This window comes from Aulonocara sp. 'chitande type north' Nkhata Bay, linkage group LG7 (assembly GCF_057382095.1).
Source record: "Aulonocara sp. 'chitande type north' Nkhata Bay isolate Kocher_YH1m ecotype deep benthic linkage group LG7, A_spYH_male_GT1.1, whole genome shotgun sequence".
In the NCBI taxonomy this organism is placed as follows: Eukaryota; Metazoa; Chordata; class Actinopteri; order Cichliformes; family Cichlidae; genus Aulonocara; species Aulonocara sp. 'chitande type north' Nkhata Bay.
This window is the reverse complement of record NC_141350.1, coordinates 35,269,658-35,294,751: the sequence shown is the minus strand read 5'-3', so window position 1 is coordinate 35,294,751 and position 25,094 is coordinate 35,269,658. Positions and strand designations below refer to the sequence as shown.

Below are 25,094 nucleotides of genomic sequence, written 5' to 3'. Positions count from 1 at the left end.
CCTATGTGACCTCACAATGTTATCAGTTCTAAATATCAATAAGAAATCTAAAATAAAATAAAAAGAAAATGTAAACAATGGCATAAAAACAGCCAAGTCCAGACACTTGAGGTTTGGATAGTAATAAGGTGTTTATTTTATTGGACTAAAGACAAAATTACATCAATGCATATCTGCAGTCGTAGCATCACTCGGACTAATTACATGAATCAGGACAAAAGACTATTTTAAATGACAAAAACAAGGAAAGAACTTCAACCAACCATAGTGTGTGTAGTCATTACAATCAGTGGAGTGGGTGAGTGCATGAGTGGAAAAGTGGTGTAGAGAATGTTATTTGGTGCAAAATCCAAACCAAATTCCAAGTAAGGTGTCTCATGCAGGAGAGCCAGGCAACAGAGCTCTGAGGGCCTTTACAGAACACTGGCACACTGTGCCCAGGTGTTGCCAGCGCCACTGATGAAAGCGAGCAATCACCCATGAAATACAAAAGCCATCTGTTAAAAACACTCTTCTATCCAAATGTAATGTGGATACAAGAAATTAAAGCCTGCAATAAAATATCAATCATATAGCACTTTTGTCTACGCCTAAGTGCTTTCACACACACTCAGACACCGATGGATGCATTGGGGCAACTCAGAGTTCAATATTTTGCCCAAGGACAGGTCGACATGTGGACTGGAGAAAGCAGGGATTGATCCACAACTTTCAGACTGGTAGATGATCTACTCTTCCACCTGTTATCATCTTAAAAGACATCAGTAGGTCAATCTAGTTAATTACACAGTGAGCCAAAATAACCAAGGTACTAACTATAAAATCATAAGATGGCTAAGTCATTATTATATTTGATTCTATTAATCTTGTCTGCGAACAAACTCCATTCTCCAGGATGACACCGCTTGCCCCCACAGAGCAGGGTTCACCTACAGAGTTTGGAAGTGGAGAGGATGGAATTGCCTGTCTGCAGTCATGACCTCAACCCCGTTGAACACTTGTGGGACCAGGCTGGGTGTGCTGTCTGTGCCAGAGTGACCAACACAACCACACTGGTTGACACAAATGTGGCACCACTGAAGAGGAATTAAACAGGCTTCATAATGGAATAAGATTTTTTGACAAGAAGCCTCGTTACAAAGAAATTATTGACCAAACAAATTTCCTTTCTTTTTGTGCCAAGTTTACTTTTATGCCCGTCAGACTTATTTTTTTCATAGGTGCAACTAAAGATTATGCAGATTTTTGCAAATGATGCAATGTTGTCATGATGTGCTTCCATCTAGTGTTTGACCATAGGATTATTAAAGTTCTCAATAAAAATTGCAAATAAATAATAGTAACATTTGTATTATTACATGCATGTAATCTAAAATATTCTCCCACCAATTTGACTCAGCAGATTGTGCTGGTGCTATCAAATCGATGACAGTAAACTGAAGGGAAGTTAAATGAGACTGTGATGAAGAAGAGGAACCTCACTGGTTAATTTATCATAATGTATCCTAGATCAAGTACTGTAGAATTGCTGTATCATGATGTCATTGTTATCGTTGGCAACTCATGGCAATATGTCTTAGTGTGAATTACACATATTCCCATATGGAGTATTCCCACATTGCCTGTGCTGACATCGGAAAGATGATGCGTTTAAAAACTTTTAGATACGCACTGGTTTGAATCAGCTGTGGACATGATCAAATCACAGATAATAGATAAAATAAAAGCAGACAATTACAATAAACTGATTTAAAAGTCAGCCTTATTAATGATTTAGAGGCCCTGTGGGACATACAAAAAAAAGGGGGAAATGCAAGCAAATTTATTTCCTTTAATAATGCATCTGTCACTCCAGAAAGGTCTCTGTATCTCTCTCTAATTGACTCTCTGAGCGGGATAATAATCACCTGGGCTTTTGTGTGTGCGTTGCAGCTACAGACACATCTCTCTTTTCCCTGTCCCCAGCTCCTGATAATGTGTCAGAGAGCAACAGACAAAAAAAAAGTAACAATAGAACCTCGCAAATCCTCATTGATATTCATGCAGAAATCCTGCAGCCTCATGACACCTTACAATGGCTGACATGCAGCCTCAGAGAGAAATGCCCAACAAGCTCAATTCAATCCCACCTAAGGTTAGGGCAAGTGCACGCACGCGGCATTACCTGTAATCTACAATCTCAAATGCAAGTTACAGCCTACACTGTAACTTGCATTTGAATGAAGGAGTTCACCTTTATCTTTCATCCATGCGTTTTTCTTACTTTCTAATTTTAAATATGCATTATGTATTATATTTCATGAATTAAATCTGCTTTTAGATCAATATGTGAACAGATTATGAAATGAGATATTTCCGGAGTTTCTCAGTTACCTACGACTTCCTCTCCCTTTTCTGCATTCATAATTCCATCTATTTTCACAAAATTCCCAAGACCACTGGCAAAAATGTAGTCTCAAAACATGACGGAGCCTCAAGGCTTTTTCATGGATGTCTGTAGACACTCGCTATTGGACCTCTCTCCTGACCTCCTCCATATATATTGAAGACAATAAGAGCCAAAAATCCATCTCTCGATCAGACCTGTTGTCACTGGTTTTCAGTCCAGTTCTTTTGTAACCTGGCCTTTTCTATCCAGTTTTCTCAAAATTAGAAGTACTCACTGCGGATTATGTCAAGATATGTCAACCAACTAGTACCTAGTGGCCAATAGGTCTTTGAGAATCACCTCATTGATGCAACAATACTACTTTATGCCTTTTAAAATGTTTTCTTTGGCAATTTTTAAAGATTCAACTAAATAAATTATGTGATTTTGCAACAGACTGCTAGTAATAAAGTGAATAATGATACAATTTAAGTTTTTGTCTTTGTTAATTTGTCAGTTGTAGACAACACTGGTTTATTTAGGTGGGTTTTTATGCTCATGGTGACTTAAAATAAGAAAAATATTGCCTCTGAAAATCATCAGGTACAAGGACCGGACTGAAAATGATTGAAAAAGCAGCCAGTGTCCAAAGAAAAACTTTGAAGACCTTCAAATGGACTAAGGTACAACAGCTGAAGACCAATTTAAAACATTACAAGAATGTCTGGCACAACATGAAGAAATGGATGGTGATTCAAGACTTTAGCACTGTAGCTCCCAGACCAACAAAGACTGCAACACAACACACAGACACAAAAATATTCATATTCCTCCAGGCCTCGGCTTCTGTTTGAATGCATCACCAGTTTCAATAAAAAATAGAAGACTATTGTTGTCTTCACGATTGCGTTATTAGTAACAGAAGCATTTGAGTGTATAAACCCAATTCTGTGTACCATTTGTGTACAAAATGAATTCAAAAACTGCAATTTTCACATGACGAGTGACCGTGGTAGTTTCACTCAATCTCACTCAAAAAAAATCTGATTTCTGTTAAACTCAGAGCACCCTGAGGCCTAATAGAATGAGCCACTTCCTACCTGCAGACAGAAGTCTCTAGAAATGGCGGGATTCAGCTCATTGACCGGATATTAATGGCTACTTCCGGTGATTTAGCGCTGTGGACTCCAGGTGATGGATTGGGGACACCTTCACTGTGAATTGGAGCATTTGGTGGCTCCATTGTAAAGCAATTAGACCATTACAATAGAGTCACTTTGGCAGGAAGTCTGTCTATGGGACACCAGGTGGACCAACTAGAGGAGAATGAAAATGCCTTTATTAAGATGGACAGAATGGTAAATGGTAAATGGCCTGTATTTGTATAGCGCTTTACTTAGTCCCTAAGGACCCCAAAGCGCTTTACACTACATTCAGTCATTCACACACACATTCACACACTGGCGGTGGCAAGCTACATTGTAGCCACAGCCACCCTGGGGCGCACTGACAGAGGCGAAGCTGCCAGACAGTGGCGCCACCGGGCCCTCTGACCACCACCAGTAGGCAACGGGTGAAGTGTCTTGCCCAAGGACACAACGACCGAGACCAAGACGAACTGCCAACTCTTGAGCCACAATTGCCCCAAATAGTTGATACCAAAGAAGGGGAGAGAGACGAGACACTTCTAGAAAGCTGGAGGTTAAAGTTGCTGTGAGTTTTTATTTCCATGTACATGAACATGAGTGACAAAAATGCTACAATTAGGAATAACAATGTAAAAAGCTGAACAAAATATCAACAAGCACACCATAGCTTAATAGTCAACATATAATTCAGCATGGAACATTATGTCCTGCAGAAACTTGGATCACAGTATGAGTGTGTTTCCTTAATCTCCCACTCAGTCTTCACCATCGAGCCTCCTAAGCCAGTAAACATTTCAATATTCATTGGTTTAGCATGCCACAACACAAAGCCAGTCAGAACTGGTTCCCGCCCACTTAATTAAAGCAATTTATAAATATTTTACAGTATAATTATGGAGACAAATTGAACAGAGGAGCTACAATAAACCTTCAGGTATTGCATTTGCTGGAAGGGAAGGACAATGTGATTAAAACCAGCCGTGATATATCATGATATAAATGCCACAATATGGCCAGAGTTGGACGAAAATCATATAAAAAGATCAATCGGCTGTTTTTCTTTGGAGCAAACTGTGTTCCTGTGTTACATTTCATCGCAAAAAAATAGTCATTAAGTGTTCCATTCATTCATTAGCTTCTTTTCTATCAATTTTCTCTTTCTCCTTCAGCAGCCAGAGCAGCAAAGCAACACTTAATCAAGAGTTTTGTGCTTTGACTTGTGAGCAGCTGCTTACCACCAACCTGAGCTGAACAAAAATACTTTTTTCTATTCTTTTCTAGGAGGAAAAAAAATGTAGAGATTTCTGATTTGCTCAGTTGTAGCTGCCAAAGTGAACATCTGTTGGTCAGGGAAAATTAAAGAGTTTGCACTGTGATAATATTAATTCACTGCGGGTTGAGTAAATGTTTGGAGAAAACTGTGGGAACGCTTCCAGCATTCTGCGAGGCAGCCGTAGTCTGAAGACCTCCTAATCTCATTCCCGGGCATGCTGTACATTTATCAAAGCATCTAGTGTCTCCAATATTCACACAAGGTGTCCTCTGGTTTGCTTTGGGTTTAGGAAGTAGCGAGACCGGTATCTATAGCAACTCCAAGCTCATCACATAATGATGTAAGATACTTTTTTTTTTGTCACATTTGGTGTCAGTTCGCAAAATGCCATTAATGATGTGAAGGGACTTGTTTTATCCCAACCAGATACCTTTCAGTGCCTAAATCAAACCAAACCATGGCAGACTGTATAACACATGAGTGTAGCCACCATCACCTACTGGACTCTGTAATTTGAAGCCTTAATGCTAGCTTTTTGGCTGATACCACATTGGTTTTTGAATCACACCTGCTAATTAGTGCAGGCTAATAAAATGCTAGAATTTTACTCATCAAAATGCAGAAACATTTTAGATCATCACACAGTGAGCCATTTAATATTAGCCAAACGATTAAGTGAAAAAAAGAACCTCTGATTCTAACTCTCTGCCTGGGAGGGATGTGAGGTGGGCAAATGAACTGAATCATTTCTTCAACAGATTTGACTCAGCCATGAGGCAGTCTGCAACATCGGCTGCAGACTCACCCACCCCCACTGCTGCTGTTCCACCTCAGACACTTCACACCTCCTCTATTCACCCTGCTCACTCCCCCCCACCCCCAACAACAGCATCCAATACACACTCAACACAAGGCTCCAGCCTGTCTCTCTCAACCACCCAGGTTAGGAGGGAACTGAGGAGGATTAATGGCAAGAAGGCAGCGGGTCCAGATGGCATCAGCTCGAGGGTCGTCAGGTCCTGCGCGGACCAACTGTGTGGGGTGATGGAGCACCTCTTCAACCTGAGCCTGAGGTTGGGAAGAGTCCCACAGCTCTGGAAAACCTCCTGTGTTGTACCAGTGCCAAAGACTTCACGCCCCAAGGACCTCAACAGCTACAGGCCGGTGGCTCTGACATCCCACCTGATGAAGACCCTGGAGCGGTTGGTCCTGGCTCAGCTTCGGCGCCTAACAAGCTCATCACTGGACCCACTTCAGTTTGCCTACCAGCCCGGCATTGGAGCGGATGATGCCGTCATTCACCTCCTACATCGTTCCCTCGCTCACCTGGAGACCGCTGGAAGCACTGTGAGAATCATGTTCTTTGATTTCTCCAGTGCCTTCAACACCATTCTTCCCTCGGTTCTAAAGGACAAGCTGGTGAACTCTGGAGTGGACCATCACCTCACTACCTGGATTTTGAACTACCTCACCGACCGACCACAGTATGTGAGGACTCAGGGCTGTGTGTCGGACAGGGTCGTCTGCAGTACGGGGGCCCCACAGGGAACGGTTCTGGCTCCGTTCCTCTTCACCATCTACACTGCAGACTTCTCCCACAATTCCACCCAGTGCTTCCTGCAGAAGTTCTCTGATGACTCTGCAATAGTCGGCCTCATCACTGATGGGGACGACAAGGAGTACAGAGGACTGACTCAAGACTTTGTGGACTGGTGCCAGCTGAACTACCTCCAGATCAACGCCAGTAAAACCAAGGAGCTGGTGGTAGACTTCCGCAGGCACAAGCATTCTCCACTGCAACCACTGAACATCCAGGGTATGGACATTGAGGCTGTGGACAGCTACAGGTACCTTGGTGTTCATCTGAACAACAGACTGGACTGGACTCATAACTCAGACGCCCTCTACAGGAAAGGGCAGAGCAGGTTGTACCTGCTGCGGAGACTCAGGTCGTTTGGGGTGGAGGGCCCACTCCTGAAGACCTTCTATGACTCTGTTGTGGCTTCTGCTATCTTTTATGGCGTGGTCTGCTGGGGCGGCAGCATCTCTGCTGGGGACAGGAAGAGACTGAACAGGGTGATCCGAAGGGCCAGCTCTGTTCTAGGATGCCCTCTGGACCCAGTGGAGGTGGTGAGTGACAGGAGAACGGCGGCTAAGCTGTCATCCCTGATGGACAACATCTCCCACCCCATGCAGCAGACTGTGACAGCACTGAGCAGCTCCTTCAGTGGGAGACTGCGGCACCCACGGTGTGGGACGGAGAGATTTCGCAGGTCTTTCCTCCCCACTGCTGTCAGACTCCATAATAAAGACTTTAACTGATCAAGCACACACATCCATACATATGCAATAATACTAAGTGCAATAATCCTTTCTGTCATCGTTGTATTTTTACTCAGTTGTATATAGTATTTGTATTTGTATTCTATTTTTATCTTATTGTATATTTATTTTATTTTATTCTACTGTATATAGTATTTTATTTTATTCTATTCTGTACAGTTGTGTACTGTATTTATTCTTATTGTATTCTAATTTTTGCCTCATAACTTTTGCACTGTCCACTTCCTGCTGTGACAAAACAAATTTCCCACGTGTGGGACTAATAAAGGTTATCTTATCTTATCTTATCTTAATCTCGCACTGAAAGCACCTTTTTACTACAAGCCGTATTCACTAAATTACACTCACACGGATACATCGGGGGCAATTCTACTTTTATTGCCCCTGACTGGAGTAGCCAGGGAATCAAACCACCGACGTTTTTATTTATTTACGATCCACAAAGCCACAGCTAATTTACATAGGAGGAAACAACCTTTTAGTTTTATTTACTTTGTGTAACAGGCTGTGAATGTGTCTTTTAATGCTGCAAAGTTTGGCATTTTAACATGGAAGCCATAGACTCCTAAAAGAACTGCAGCTTTTAGCATTTCACATTGGCTTCATTTTCAACCCCAAAGGTTTCCACTTAGCCTACCAGAAGCAAAAGTAAAAAGCAAGTAAAATATAAAAATAAATCAGTGAATGAAAACTAAGCAAAACAAAGCTCAAAATAGAAACTGAACTCTAGTCCGTCACATGTTATGTTTGATTCACTTCTGACTCCTCTGAGAAGTCCAGTGTGCTGCCTCAAATAAAAATGTGAATTAATTCTGTTATTTGCCTGATAAACAGCAACGTGATTTTTAGTTTTAAAGAAGTTTTTTGACAGATTTCTAAAATAGTTTTCATGTTTTTGTGACAGGTGGTCTGAGAACTTTAAGCACTTTGTGTATTAGCATTTTAAAAGAAGGCCATTAATCTCTCGAGGTCCAACATTGATGCCACAACCAGTGTGTGACATCATCTGACAGAACAGCAATATTTCACACCCTGGGATGAAAACAAAAAGAAAAGCAGGCATTTCTCTCAGGATAACGTCAGGTTTAGAGTGGTTTTCGTCCAAACTTGCAGACGATATGACGGAAAAGGCAAAGACCAGCATCAGGGGATCGTTGCAGGGGTACCTTTGTCCTTGAGGCAGAGAGTTCAAGCTGTCAAATGTAAGAATAATAAGGAGGAGGAGAAGCGCTGATCCTCCAAACTTAAGTCATGACTCATTTCACACTTGTACAGCCACACACACGGTCACAACTGGAAGCCAGCCAGTACAAGATGGTGGCCAAATAACTGTTGGCCAGTGGAGCAGTTAGGTGCTAAGTGTCTTGCTCAAGGGTACCCGCAAGGGCAGTTTTCAAAGAGACACCTGCTCGTTGGGTAAATCACAGTGTTCCAGCCAGCGCAACCCTTCAATCTCCTCCCTTAAATTACAGGCAGCTGCTGCCCAAATAAAATAATCCTTACAAGTATAAATCAAAATCTGTTTCTTGATTTTGTCACAGAACCATCAAATCAACACAAGTGCAGAAAACCATTTCAAAGTAAAACTTGCATTAAATATAAAAGTTTCAAGCAATCACAGGACTGTATTGCATTCACATGAAAATGATTTTTTAACTGGGGCCCCAACAGTATAACAGACTGAATCAGACACTGGCTGAAAGCTGTCAAAATGCAAAATATTTGACATTCATGTTCATTTACCGACCGTTTCCCCACAGTGTCTTTCCTACAGTCAATAAATTAATACATATTTGGTACTTACATTAAAAACATATTTATAAGTTATTAGAAACATTATATTCAAGTTAATGAGGCATTTAGCTATTGAATTATGCAATCATTTGCATAATTCCCACAAGAGAAATTTGAATACCAAGACAATCTGAGTTCAAAATTGCTTGTTTCAGGGTTGTTGGGGTTTTATTGCACATTAAAGTTTTTTTCCCCCTTTGGGAGTCAAAATGTTCTTCAAATAAAACTACATAAACAAACTCTAAAAATCTTAAGCATGAAAATAAATCAAATCAAAACTTGTAGGTTTGGTGTATGTAAGCACTACTGAAGTGAACATTTTGAGAAAAAAAAAAAATTAAGAAACCATCCTCTAAAAATACGAATTGTAAAACTTTCCTACATTTTTATTTATTTATAACATTTATTCACTGGTTAAAATACTTAATTAACAGATATCACCATGAAACTTTCACAGTTGTTTACTTATAAAACGTATGTTTTGTATTAACAGTTTGTGAAAATCACTCTATAAATATGCAAGTGATGCATTATCTCAGTTAAGGTGGACCAATTTGCCCAAATTATTTTGGCCATTTTTGTGTCATGGAAGCCGAAAATAGCCCCCAAAATCTCAAACTTCACTTGTGCATGTAGTATTTAAGGAATATAAATGGCTCATACACTGTACTCTTACTGGAAAAACTTTGAGATAAATGAAATGCAAACGTTTCTCACTTCTCCTGTCCCAGTAACTAATTCATACTGAAAAAGACTTAGCTTTACTTTCTTGCCAATGTTTTTTTTTAGTTGTCTTTGCAGCAGAGAAAAAAAAAATCAATTCTCATGAATATTGCCAGTGTTAATAACAATCTAAAAGTAATAAAAGCTCTGGCTAAAGCGTTATGGGTCAAGTTTTCTTTTTAAATGATTACTTACATAACCAGAAAAATCTTTACAGCTAAAGTTCCCCTCGCTTCACCATGAAAAGTTCAGTAAGACATGAAACAGATGTGGCATTGTCTACAGGCTACTGCATTCATACAGACCATTTAATAGTGCACCTTTCATACAAATCATATCAAGTACACAGAGTTGTATATTGTAAATATGAATTACTTGTAGGAGTGTGCATTTTCACCAGTAAATGAGCCTCTTGTGAAAGAAAATGCTGTCCAACGGCCCAGCGAAGTGCTTATGTAAGGCAATAGACTTTTAAAGTCTGTAATAATGGAAACATGTATGCAGAAAAAGGCCAAAAACAACTTGTAAACTGGTTTGGTTTTAGAGTTTTGTGCATCCTGAAAGGCTCGTTAGGTATGCATGCTTTCATCATTTTCATTAATCATTTTCAGCAACATACAGCAATGAATTCTTTAACTCTGGGTCACTTAATCCTTTAGATGTTAATTATCTTGCTCATGACTATGTTAGCTGCAGTTCAGCTGGGAATAAGGAAAGAGGAGGAATTTTTCTTTCCTTAGCTGTGAGCTCAACATTTGTGGCCTTTGCTCTTTAGTAAACAGCACAAATGTGGACCTTTACGATGCCTTAAGGGATCAAGAACGCACTCTGAACTCTGCCGATGCAGTAGGCAAATCTGCTGTCAGTGTGATTCGAAATGAAGGAACACAAGTATGTAAACACAAGGCCAGAGGCCAAGCCTAAAGGCACTCAAACTTGTTTATTCCAGACAGCTCTTAACCAGCTTAACAACCTACGTTCAGAGTTCTGAACTGCAAACAGTGGTGGTGAAAGACTTTTTAAACAAACTCTTTTCGCTGTGTCGTTGTTGGGAACACGTGCACAACTGGTCTATCCGTCACATACTCCCACTTTTTTCCTGTCAGGCTGGGTCAGGATTATTTTCTCTCTTATCATTTTTCTGCTTTTTTTCCCGCCCTCGTAGTGAAACTCTGAGCAGGGATTCTTGGCAGCTTGGCAGATGATTCAGTCCCTGGTCTGTCTCTGTGCTGAAGACATCAGTGGGCGCTTTCATCTCATATTTCCTCCTTGTCGGAAAAAAAAGATTAATATTTATTGTCATATCCAGACTAATATATAAGTATTATATGTATGTCATAGTGTTCAGTTACAAGTTAAGTGCCCTGCTTTGGCGTTCACATCCCAAAAACAAGCTCTGCCAAAAATTTGTCCACCCCAAGGATCCAGTTGTCCGGCACGAAGAGTAACATAGTGTACGCTGTTAAGTGCCAGGAGGCTTGCCAGGTTTTATACATCGGGGAAACCAAACAACCGCTGGCGAAGCATTTATTTATTGATTTTTAATTTACTGCGTACAGATGTTTCATGATTGTTTGAATGTCTAGTCTCCACTTTGCAGTCAGCCTTCAGTCCTTGAATTGTTAAGGATTAAATTACTTGTGTCTCAGCATGACTTCAAAAAGCTTGTCCATCTTAAGTCAACTTGACTATTGTAATGAGCATTTACAGGCTTCTTTAAAGAGATGATCAGACAGCTGCAGCTAATTCAGAACGTCGCTTCTCGAGTGCTCGCTGAGACCGTGAAAATGGCTCATAATGCGGCAGTTCTCAGATCTTCATGCAGGCTCCTGATTGTCAAACTATGAGGCAAAAAAAAGAAAGAAACGGTTAAAAAACATTTCTGACCGGCTGCTATGTTATACACCATCCAGTGCCCTCCGGTCCTTTGAAACGGCTCTAATTTCTATCTCTATGCTCCCTCTCCAGATCTGGAACAAACCCTCAGAGAGCTGCAGCTTTTATTCAGTCAAGTCATTTCTCATTTGTAAGAATGCACTGTACTTTTGTGTAATGTTTTTGTATTATTGGTCATATTTTTTTCCTCTTTTATTAGTTCTTTAATTTGAATTGTAATTAATTCCTGTCTACACACACACACACACACACACACAGCTTTATTCAATTATTTTATTTATTGAGCTTCTTTTTTATTAAATTGTAAATGGTAAATGGCCTGTATTTATATAGCACTTTTCTAGTCCCTAAGGACCCCAAAGCGCTTTACATATCCAGTCATCCACCCATTCACGCACACATTCACACACTGGTGATGGCAAGCTACATTGTAGCCACAGCCACCCTGGGGCGCACTGACAGAGGCGAGGCTGCCGGACACTGGCGCCACCGGGCCCTTTGACCACCACCAGTAGGCAACGGGTGAAGTGTCTTGCCCAAGGACACAACGACCGAGACTGTCGGAGCCGGGGCTCAAACTGGCAACCCTCCGATTACAAGGCGAATTCCCAACTCTTGAGCCACGATCGCCCCTACCTTCTTTTTTATCATTTCAATCTTATTTTGACTTTTCATTGTACTTTATTTTTATTAGGCTGTTCTACTTCATTTGAGCAATTTTTAGGTTTTTAACTCATTAATTTTATTTGCTTTTACATTTTACCTTGCTTTTAGATTTTATGTACAGAACTTTGCTAATTCTCCTGTAACATCTTTCATTGACAGCTACTGCTCTTTTTTCAGTTCCCTCTATTGATAAGATACAAGATGAGTTCAGGTTCCAGTACCTTCACACCCCACCAGGGGGCCATGGCCCATTCATTAATTATCCAGTTCAATGCTGCTGGTAGGTGGGCTGCTCCCCCAGTTGTCACAGAGCCAGAGAGAGGGTACGCCCTTGAAAACTTCCCAGTCTGTTCCAGATAATAAACTTTACTTACATTCAGTTGTAGTGTTTATTACCCTAAAGGCAATTAAAAGACCTGCATGATGGATGCATTAATGACTGAACCTGAACATGTGGACTGGTTGATTCAAATCATTAAAAAAAAAATGTTACCACTGCCATTTTAATTTAGTCTATAATTGTATTTACTTTTTGTTTTCCATTTCATTTCAGGTATAGAAAAAAAATAATCATCCAACCATTCATCCACCTAACTGTTGTTAATGGCAGCCAATAAATCAATGGAGTGGCCTTTTTGGATCCTGTGTTTAAACGTGCGCACCGAATCAGATGTTCTGTGAGTCAGTGTCATTTTTTCAGATGGTGAAGAAAGCAGAGCAACTACCAGCTAAAGAATGATTTGTACTTGTTAGAAACCTAAGCAGATATACACATATTTACTAATAACAATAAACACAGCTACAAATGATCATTTCGGTCCATCTCTTTTCGATGAGCCAAAAGCTGTTTCTTAGCAAACGTGTCATGCAGTTAAAACCCATCATTAAAGATCATTCTGTGCAACTCTGTTTAATTCATTAGCAAATATGTGGAAGTCTTGATTTTCACTGAAGTAAATCTATTGCTCATTTGCTTATCCAGATTGTTGCATGTTCTTTCCTTTACTGCCATCTCAGACCCACAAATAGCATCAATAATCCTGCCACAACAACAGGCTTGGCTTTAAATAAGCCTCTGCGTCTAATTTTATCATCAGCACATTACTCATTCACACCGTCCTTTCCCTCCTGTATAGTTCTCCACAGGCTTAATCCACTACACTTTAGCAAACCCGTGTTCGGAGATGGCCTCTGAAAGCAGTAGATTGCCGTTTCCCGTGTCAAGAACTTACAGCTGAATTTCTTTCCGACTCGCTCCTCTTCCTAAAAGCCTGCCTTGGCCTCAGTCTCCAGAGTCAATGCCAGGGTTGGCAACCAAGTATGCATCTACCCAGCACTAGCTTTTCATTAATCATCGTCTCTGCCGCGTGCCAGGTAGTCAGAAGATGTGACAGGATAGGGATAAGGACATCCATTTTGCTTTCCTGGCCAGAGACGTTAACAATAAGGCAGGCAAGTCTTGTCTCACCATTAGCCACAGGCTCTCTGATTTTGTTAATTTAATTGGTTTCAAGTCTGAGGAGGATTTGAGGAAGAAACAAAAGAGGAGCGGTGATGTAGCAGCACAAAGAACAAACAGAGAGCCAGCAAAGAACACAAAAGATAAGAGATGAGTTTGCTTTTCGATATGTTTACCCGTCTCCCTCAGCCTACAGTGAGCTGAAGAAATACTGTGTGCCTCTCCTGTGTTTGGAACAGTTGCTTTTTTATCACCATCCTGCAAAGGGACCAGAGAGTGAGGGGATTCAATAAGAGATGAAAACTTGGCCGCTGTCTAAATTCACTGGGTTGACACATAGTCTGCTGCCAGGGACATTGACATGCAAACACTTGGCCACAAGTTAGAGGAACGGGAGCCGAGTGGCCCGGAGCAGCTCCACAGACTGCTAATGGTCAGTGTGTCGATTAGATGGTGGGAGGCAGATAGAAATCTCGTTATACTATTAATTGATTCATAGCTTGGAGCTCAATCCAGGGTTGTGACGGAGGTTGGTCTAGCTCAGAAAGTGCCAACATGCAGACGGCACCGGACTGCCTGCTGTGAAGAGTCTGCAGATGTTTAACCCACTTTGCATTTATTATGCTTCGCTCCGAATTTAATTCAGAGAGCTCAGTGCAATGGCATCTTTACCGCATTAATGTGATCTTAAAGAGGATATAGTTGCAGTACAAAACTTAAAAACAAGCAATTATCAGATGTATCCCAAGTGATTACAAGTTAATGAGTTCGTATGATGTCACCAGGAGGGTTACAAATGAGGGGATTGCTCTTGGTAACTGTTCATAGAGCCAGAGGTTGCCTTTGGGATTAACATCAACATGTTTTAAAGATGTTTTTGTGGTGTGGAGGACAATCAAAGCATCTTCCGTGGAAAAACAGCTGCCTGTTCCTGCTGAAAACAGAGCTAATGAGATCGCTCAGCTCGAACCACTTAGTAAATGTGGCAGAAAACTATTTCTGGACTTGAAGATTAGAATTTAGGGCTGCAACAATTTCCACCTTAATAACATTTGGTTTGGCGTTAAAAACATAAATTAAAACTGAGAGTTGAAGTTGGATACTCGGAGCGTTCAGTTCAAGGCGACGAGACTGCTGAAATGAATTGCTGTCACAGCTGGATTCATCAAGAGCGTCCAGACAGCTGCTTATTCAGTGGTGAAATTTCATCTGTCACAAATGACAGAAGCTTAGATTCACTGAGCTTCACAGACGTGGCTGTTGGATTTTGAAAGGACTATAAACACAGAGATTCAGTCAGTTAATCATCAGAAAATTTTATTAGATGTGCTTTGGTTTGTTGTTTAAGGAGTCTAATGAGAAAACTATTTAGAGATGCAACGATGTATCAGGCAAACATATCAGCTTTGATTGTTGTAGAAAATCCTGAGACCAGGCTTCAACTCGTACAGAAATACTAACTCAAGAGAGCCAGTTATCAAAGCAGAGACCAGAGTTCTGAGATTTATCTGTTTTTTTTAAATAAATAATATAATTTGTGTAATATAATGACATAAACTGGAGACACATGCAGCACCGCTCCAGCAGTAGATAGCATCAACAAGTTTGAACATAAAAGTCACCTGTTTCTTAGAAGAACAATATGCTTTTAAAAAAAAAAAAAAAAAAAAGAAAGAAGAAGAAACAAAGAATTTCCAAATTAAAAGTTGGATCATTTCCACTCTTACTTATATACTATACTATTTATTGTATGTCATCAAGGTGCTCTAACGATGGGAGATTTTTCAAATAAAGGCCTTAACAGTTAACTGTTAAAAAAAACAACAACAAAAACCCACCAGTGTCAGATATATCTCTGATATTCAAAATAAAAATCCAGAGTTTATAAGAATAATAAAGGAATTTAATTGACACTCACTTTTTTCAAAGATGAAACCCTCTAAATACTTATTGAAGATCAATATAATTTAACACTGAAATTTTCTAAATAAAACCCCATAGGCCATTTTAGAACATTAGCATGATGCTCAGAAATATCGCCATTTTGAGAATAAAAACCTATTTACCACCAAATTTTTAGCAGCAAGCCACAGACCAAAATCCTGTAACAACAACAGTCCCACAGCAATTTCTCCAGAAACTGCATAGCTTATTTTAATGCTGCAAGTGGATATGTGGCAACAGTCAACAAAGTTCTTGATTTGGAGAAACAACACATTCAGAAAGAAATTCTCTTTTAAAACCACCAGACAAAACTGACAAAAGCAGTCATTTTTACCTCACAGAAAACAGGACCAGCTCCTTGTTCATCCACTTTGTGTGTTTAAGTTCTGAATTAATGTATTATAACACTGAGAAGTGGTAGACAAACAACTCCTGTGTTTTAAGGGGTAAAATCACTGCTTTTATCAGTGGAGCTTGGTAGAGTGTAACTGCTTCACTTCCTCAGCAGGAAGAGCTGTCGGGCAACAGGTAAACCGGTAACAATGTTCCAAATATAGGGTGCACTTAAACTGATATTGATTTGTTATTGGTGGCCAAAAATCTGCTTTGCCACTGACTGTGCTCACAGACATAAACACAGGTCAAATGGCTTCCAGGTCATCCACAGAATCTATTTATCATACAGAAAAAGGGCCCTGCTGTGCATGATCTCTTGGGACTTCACCAAATAAGCAGAAGCCACATCTAAAAATTCCCCTCTTATTGATGACTGCCATTGGTTAGGAGGATGGCATTTTCCGATGGCAGTGTTTGATGTTTATCTTTTGTTTCCCATCAATTTTGTGCCAAATAAATGTTCAAAAACATTGTGATGGAAGGATAAAAGACTTTAAAACTGTTGATAATGAGAATGTATTTGTTTCTCTTGTTGAAAAGGAGGATAGATGACATCAAAGACAACAAAAACAAGAACACGCGCGCGCACACACACACACACACACACACACACACACTTCAAGGTGCATCCCTAAAATTACAAATTAAGCTTTAGGGTGTACAAACAAGAAGTGATGCAGCACAAGATTAAAAACAATGTCGCCCAGCATCTTGACCTGAATATAAACTATATTTTACAATGTTTGGTTGCACAACATGAGTTTGTATTGATGGACTTTCAAGTGGGCCTGGAGTTTAAAAGGTTAAATTGATTACAGTTCTAAAAGCCTTTAATAAAATTTAGTCCAAACTGAGAAGGCATAAAAATAACTGAACTCAAGCATTAATGACCTCCAGGGGGACTTTATCTTAGACAAGGCTCCTCTCCTGCTGGCTGGATGCCTGCACTTTGCAGCTAATAACAGCACTAGGGCATGCAGCAGTGGTAACTAGTAGCAGTCACAGGTATAGACATGCTATCATCAATATGGAGCAGCTGAATTCTGATGACGGGAATTAAGGGATGAGAATGCTCCACTTCTTTATTTACAATAGCAATGATGAACGGCATTTTTTCCACAGATAAGAGACAACTTGAAATGATTGAGAAATAAAAAAAATTAAAAAAACTAAGACATGCCATTAGTATTCCAGCCAATGCATAAATGAGGCACAGTCACAGTCTCCTGCAGTTTTGTGAAAGACTGTAGTCAGCAGATTTAAGAGAATGTATTATTAAGACAAAAATAGGACAATGAATGCTTCACTTCAACGCACTAAAAGGTTATGAAAGTATATGTCCTATGTGTCTCCCTTATGGGCAGATCAAATGAACAAAGCTACAATAAGAAACGATACAGAATACACCAGGAATGAAGAGGCGATAACAGAGGGCCCATAAACAAAAGGAGGTTAAATATTATGTGTCAGGGACCTTGACCCCGTAAAGCCCAAAACTTGCCCTAAAGCAACCATGGGGAAGGAAAAGAGGCATAAAATGTTCTCATGTCTAAGCATTAGCCAAAAGCCTAAAGGTGCAGTTTTTTGGATTAAACGCAGATGGGGGATTGCCATGTGGCTGAGCCCTGAATAAAGTGAATTACAAAAACCCAGACGAGACCAGACAGAGCCTGGATGACTTTTTGAAGACCAGTGAAGGTTAGAAAGGACTCAATCTGAGCTATAATCCATGGTTGCTGGAGGGAACATAACAGTGACCTTTCAACTACAGATAACCACCATTTTAAAAAGCAGCTTGATACCTGGCACTTTTGGTCGCTACTTTTCTTTAGCTCGTCGACTTTAACAGAGAACTTTCTACCCTTTGAGTGCAAAAGATCCATGTGCTGAAACCATGGTTCTCAACGTGTGGCCCACGGGCCAAAGACAGCACATGGCAATGTAGAAAGAGTGAACACATTTCATTCATCCGCATTTTATGTCATAGGATACCAAGTGAACATTTCTCATTATCTTTAATTGCCATTGTAACTAACTAAATCTTGTTAACTAATACTTCCAACCTGTGTCAGAAAAATAAATCTTATGGACACTAAAAGTGTTTGACGAGCTCCCTTTTCCATGTGCCGGCTCCATAAACCGATATTCTAAACTCTGACAAGAGGTTTCTCTGAAATGAAATCTCTTTTCCATGAGACACCAGACCAACAACACATAATGATTACGACACACCAGCAAAATGCCCCAGTACTGAACTCCACAGCCTACCTGACTATTATTGCTGACCATGTCCATCCCTTTATGACCACAGTGTACCCATTTTCTGATGGCTGTTTCCATCAGGACAATGCACCATGTCACAAAGCTCAAATCAGCTCAAACTGGGAACATTACAATAACTTTACTGTACTCAAATGGCCTCCACAGTCACAGATCCCAACCCAACAGGGCACCTTTGGAAAGTGGTGGAATGGGCAACTGTTTAATGCTATCCATGTCAATATGGAACCACATCTCTGAGGAGGGTTCTTAGTTCTAAAGGAAAAAGAAGGTCCAATTTGGTACAAGCATACTAAAAATAGCTGGTGAGTGTATATTTACATATTCAGTGTAATTATGCATTAAGAAAGTGAGTTTCTGAATCTCTTAACAACATAAAACAATTAAAGTGAGATGCAACTTTACAACCCTGCTAAAACTGACTTGCGCTTTTGAACTGTGATTGCTTGAGCTGTGAGTACAACCTTGGTGTCAATGAGTGCAATCACAACAAAAATCCCTATGGGGGTAAGAACTGAGCCAAAGGGGAAAAGTCAGGATGAAGAGGTAAAAGAGTTAAGAGGACTCTTCAGCACCATGGACAGTTCACAAGGCTCATAAAACCAAGTCCTCAATAGAATTCCTCCTAAATCAATCTGCCCTGCACACTTATTCGCACATGCTCTTTTATCACCTCATTTACTAATAGGTGTCCTTTGCGCTCAATGTCATTAACAGTAGTGCTCGGGGATAAAGTCATCTTTATTCTAAGTTATAGCGTTAAATTAATGACCTCATTACACACACACACACACACACACACACACACACACACACACACACACACACTTCTATGATTACCAGCTGCTTTGAAGGTGTCTGGTTACATACGAGCTTCCTAGAAGTAATAGTTTAAAGCTGACACTCCAGTGTTGCTACAGCACATGCGTAGTGATATTACAAAGCTGCTTTCAGTGGACAAAATTAATTCCCCTGAACACATCGGAGCTTGTTAGTGCCAAGAGGTCAATTTCAGACACAGAGGCCAAACACGTAATTAATACGAGACGGGGGATAATCATACACGGGATAGTGAGGTCTAGAGCAGAAGTAGTTCCCAGGAGTTCGTGCCAGTTCAATGTTGCTGGGATCTAACATATATTAACAACACATCTATTGTTTATTATAAAGAGAATTTTGCTTCGGCTGTGTAAGAAAAATAAGAAAAATGCAACGCTTACCTTCACTGCTTCAGCATGGGTGACTTTATCGAAGACTTTGTCGTTGACTTTCATGATCTGGTCACCGACCCGGAGACCCTCTTTCTCCGCCAAGCTCCCGGGCTCCACCAGGGACACGTAGATCCCGACTCCGTGCTCCGAACCGCCGCGAATACTGAAGCCCAGGCCCTCGTTGCTCTTGTGCCGCTTCATGGTGACCTGGCGCAGCTCACCGGGCGGCTCGTGGATAAAGTTCCTCCCGAGAAGAGGTACCAGGGGAGCTGTCCCGTCGCTACTGGTGCTGAAGCTGTCCGGAGAGCCCCGCAGCGCCACTTGAAACTCGGGGGGGTTGTTTGGAGAGAAATGCCCCGGGGGCGTCGGGCTAGCACTGAGGAATTCGCCCGGGGACGGCTCGGCGTGTCCGTTGCTTGCAACTAAATCCGACTTTAAGTAAAGGCCCTCCGAGGTGTACTGCTCGAAAAGGAGCTGATCGGAGCGGGGGATCACCAGCCGAAGCATGGGCAGAAGTTGCCGTTTGCTGGGAGCGTTGAGGATGACATTGAGGGTCTGCACCAGGTCGTACACGTTGCGTTTGGAGTGGTAGACATTCAGGCAGTGGATGAACTGCTCCCTTTCGAAATCGTTGAGCAGGAGATTGAGCGCGTTGTGCAGCTTCCTCACGTTAGCTGACAGCGTCCGTGCGCTGGACGCCACAGAGTTTGCCGAAGAGCTGAGCGACATGCGCTCCAGGTCGGTGCTGCTCATCCTGGCGGTGTGACCGGGACAGGGCACCACACTTCTGCGGGGTTAGAGAGCGCACATAACGGGATGGACGCGCGGGATCAGACCGGCGCTTGGCATCACGACCACTGGAGCACTTGCAGCGCGGTTATACCCATGGTCTCCGGTACCGACAGATGAACCACTTCAGGCTGTTATTCTCGCAGACACGAAAGAAGTTCAGAGAATTATGCCCAACTCAATGTCAGCGTTCACCCAAATTATCTCGCTAATATTGATTAGATATCGCTAACAGTATTCCGCAAACTTCACGCGCAAACGGTGCGTCACGGCTGGGAATGCAACAGCCGCGTGGAAAACTCGTCCCACTCCGTCAGTGAGCTTACTAATGTGCCACGTAAAGCTCTCAGCCTGCGTGTCATCAGCTGCCGTCTTATTTTCCAGGAGGTCAGGTGGCTACCGAGCTGCCGCTTCTCTGGTGTCCGCCTCGCCGTCAACAGCCCCACTCCAGTTCAGAATAAACACCGGAACTGAAAATTACACGCATTCAGTCCAACAAATTCGGCAAAAAGGAATAACAATTCCTTCGATGAAGAAAACAGAAAAGGATGAAAACTTATTTTTGGGCTCCTGCCCCGCGTCTCGAGGAGTTCAATATCCCGCTGTGGTCACCGTTTTACTTCCAAACGACTTCAAGCTCGCAAAAAATATCTATCTATGCACATCCGCACGGAACAAGAGAGCTTTGTTGGTTTTTGCTTTTATTATCCGTTTGCTTGAAGTGCGACGGTGACCTGCAGCTCAGAGTCCGCTTCCCAAACGTTACTACAGCGACTGAGCAAAGACTGGCGGATCTCTCGCTTCTGACCGTCCCCTGTCAGGAAATGACGCAACCTCATGCAGCCAATTAGTAGGTGGGAATTAGCAACTAGCACTCGTGTCACAACTGACGCCAATAAGTTAGTAAATGGATCTTTAATTAGACACAACAATAAACTGCTCTTTACTCAGGGTCGTTTGAAGGATTTTATAAATGGGGTGGCACAAGAGGAACCAAGAACAAAGTGCCGACAAACACGTGAATGTCTGATTGGAAATATATATATGTATACATATATATGTATATATATATATATATATATATATATATATATATATATATATATATATATATATATATATATGTGTTTATTTATTTTTTTAACGTGGAAAACTGGTTTAGAAAAAAATTGGTTTTATTTATTTGTGCAGCTCTGTGCCCTGATGCATATGGTATTATATGAAAAGTGGCTCTATACAAGAGTCTGATCTTTTACATGTATCTGTCTTGCATAATGGTGAAACCTTGGGCTGTGAAAAATAAATAAATAAAGACAGAAACAGCTAGAAATTACCACATATGATTAAAACAGCGCAGTGCAAAGTTATCAGCTCACACCAGTTTGTTTGGTTAGCAAGCTGCTGTACAGGTGAAGCACACACACGACTACACATGATCTGGCGTGGAGCTTCATATCTGCTTGAAATAATAAATGTATTACTATTACTATTATTTTGCCGAGTGCAAAAACAGTCTTTATAACTACCGTACTATAAGATTTTTTTGTGTGTAATTTACCATTTTAAGGCTTTAGGGCTGAGACAAACTAGGGCAGGGGTAGGGAAGGTTAGTCCTCGAGAGGTTCCTGCAGGTTTTAGATCTCACCCTGGGTCACCACACCTCAGTCTAATCATTCAACGAAGGATTTCAAACACATGACCACTAAACACATAAATGTATGTGTGATCTTTGATGTGTGATAATGTGGGGTTAAATGAATAAGGCCCCACTCACACGGGCCACTTTCAAAGTCAAAATACACAACTTTTACTTACTTACTTTTATTTCTGATTTTTCAAGTTTTACTACTGCTGGGTTAGTAGTTAGAGAATATTTGTAGAAAAATATGAAAAACTACAGGAAACCGTGGAAATCTGCTAGCAACAAAAGCAATGCCTACGAGGTTTTTGTTGCAATACTTCAACCAGTGACAGATTCAGCAGTTCTTCTTGTAACCACAGGGACTGCCCCCTATTGGCCAATAAATACAAGCACTTCTACAGTGGCTTGACTTTTCAGACTTGGGATCTATTAATACAGTCTGATCAGGGCCTGTGTTGGTATTACTAGGTCTGGGTAATCAAAGCCACTTAGTGCAATGCTTTGTTATCAAATCACCATTTATTATGATGTTTATTCAGTGATTTCAGGAACCAGATTAACATATGAAATAATTTGTGGGTCTCAGAGTCATCTTATGACATGACAAAGGAGAGAAAATATATTTTTGTCACAATAAAAAGTTTCAGTTTCAACTTTTTATTACTGGTCTTGTCAGCTCTAACCTAAAAGTTTCACTGTACTGACATAAAACACTTTAAAGGTCTTTTTTTGTATCTTAAATCTCACTTTGCAAAAGGAAAACACCACACAGCATCAACTCAGTGTATCTGTCTCTGATTTTTTTTCCCCTGTAATCCACCTTTTCTGAATAGGAATTGATCTTTGTCTGCAGGTCTCTCTCTGGAGTTTAACTAGCAATCCTTGATCCATGAAGCCTCAAGCTATAGCCAAAAGGAGTAAAGTGGACTTGAGCTCGGCTCCCAGAGTGATCGATCACAAGAGCAAAACTGTGACGATATCAACTGCAAAATGAAACCCTGTGTTCCAAGGCCATTGTGTTGACAAATGGCGGTGTGCAGTTTTGGCAGAGCTTCAGAGCTGAGTCTTCCTTTAAAACTGAAGCCAGTGCAGATATTCATTCCACTTTATTAACCAGTAACTGAAGCGGTGGTAAGGCTGACTGCTCTCAGAAAAAGAACCATTGTGACATTTTAATTTGAAATTATGATCCTGGGTGTGCTGGGTGACAAAATTACTAATGTCAAAGTAATTAGTGAGGTTTAAAATGGACCAACAGACTTGGAAAATGAAACTAACTCGGAAACTAAAAATGGTCTTTGGAAATGAATCAATAAGACAGAGAATGCACTGACCATTAAAGGAGCAAATGAGGTTAAGGCAGAGCCGATTGAAATCACAGATGAAGTCAGCACTCTGCTTTTTGAAAGTGATGCAGCAGAACTGTCAGCAGGCGGCAACCCAGGGAGCTGAGATAAAAACAAAAGCATTTCAGACGATGCGCATAGTTTCACAGGAGGAGGTTTATCATTTAATGACTCGCTTCCCAGAGTCAATCTTCTTCCTCCAAATAAGCTTGTTGGAATATTAATGGTTTGTTTCCATGGAAAAATTACTTCATATTGTGTCTACAACTGTCTCCCTATTAGAGATTAATCAGAAAATTATTTCTAACAGCAATTTTACAAAGTAATCGTCCTTAATTGTTTTTTCTTTAGACAGCAGCTTAAAAACAACAACAACAACAACAACGACAACAAAAGTTGATAGAAAACAGAAAAAGGCAACAATCAAATATGTGAGAAAGTCAAACCAGAGAGTATTTCACAGTTTTTGACAGATTAAACAAGTTACTAATAATCAAAACAGTCACAGTGATACTGGTAACAGGGATAAACTGTTCTGGCACTTGTCACAGACTCATTTAGTAAATACTGTTAAATCTTGTTGTTCCAGATCACCACAGGAATGTGCGGGCTTGCATCTCTGCCCATAAAACTTAAAAACTCATGCCTGTTCTGCCCTTTATGTGTGGTGGCCCGGGCAACGTGCAGGTTTTTGTGTTTTACTTTACTTTCTTTCTCTCTCTGGTCTCAGGTGGAGTTATGGGATGGCTGTTCCGGCTGGGCCCACCTGCTCTGTTTCCCAGGGTTCAGCCGTCACTTCCGTCTCTCATCATCTCATCAGTGAGAAGCATTTAAAGACTGGCTTGTGCCTTCATTCTCCAGATTGTTGTCATTTCGATGGTGGTAATTGGCTCCCTCATGCTCAGAGCTCATTTTTACTTCAACCTGTGATCACAAGCTGGCTACCAGCTACCTAAGGAATACTTACCTGTAACGTACGTCTCTGCCCCCCTCCTCCCTGGACTCTGAAATGAATATTGACTTTGAAACACTTACCTCTCACTGAGTCTAAGTCCTGCTTTTGTTTTGTTTATTTCTGGCAGTGATTTCCTGCCATGTTCCTGTTATCAGACTCTTACCTGCACAATTTCCTGCTGCTATTTCCAGCATCGTTAAATTCCAAACACCTGTAAATAAAGCGTTTTGAATGGTTGCTTTCGGAGTCAACTTGTCCATTTGCACCTCTCAACTGCTCCAAATATTCCTGCTACTGTACCTTTGGATTGCTCACTACCGTCACTTGTCCAATTAGTCTGAAATATCCATCATCCATTGCATTTAATTGGGGGGGGGGGGGGGGGGGGGCGCAGAAGTGGCACGGAGTATGACCAGTAAAGTGTTTGGTAAAGATTGGGTTGGTGTGGCCCCACTTTTCAGTGGGTGCTACTGGTAGAGGCAGACTATTTCTACAGGGCTGGCCAGGGTAAGCTGCTGGTGTGGTATACAACTCATGTCTTCATTTATTTTTGGGTTGGACACCCAACCCACCCATCCATCCATTCTCTTCTGCTTATCCTTGTCAGGGTCATTTGGAGGGGCCTCTAGCCCCAGCTACCATGGGGCTAGAGGTTTATGTTGTCTTAATGATTTAATATTTAACATTTCTGAAAGTATTTTTTATTTGTTGCCAGTTTTTTATTGTTAAGCTTCACAAGGCAGTTACTATATAAATGGTTGTTCATGCTGTTAAAATGGATGTTAACAGCAGTCATAAGTAAATAACTCTGAAGGTACTCCGTGTCTTCGCGCTCACTGCCCTCTTATTCTTGCACTCCTG

General features: G+C 41.0%; 1 protein-coding gene across 5 annotated transcripts in view; it reads right to left on the bottom strand.

Annotated features, from left to right (window-relative positions):
• Positions 1-21,092, bottom strand: part of whrna (whirlin a) — a 227,962-nt gene extending 206,870 nt beyond the window's left edge. For 2 of the 5 annotated variants that reach the window (XR_015130362.1, XM_086300187.1), the window contains exon 1: positions 19,511-21,092. Coding sequence is in view for 4 of the 5 variants with exons in the window: in XM_086300187.1 (XP_086156313.1) it covers positions 19,511-20,254 (744 nt within the window). In the remaining variant the exon portion in view is untranslated. The remainder of the gene's footprint in view (positions 1-19,510) is intronic. The other 3 variants (XM_086300188.1, XM_086300185.1, XM_086300186.1) reach the window with 2 other exon arrangements.
• Between the last annotated feature and the right edge of the window lie 4,002 nt (positions 21,093-25,094).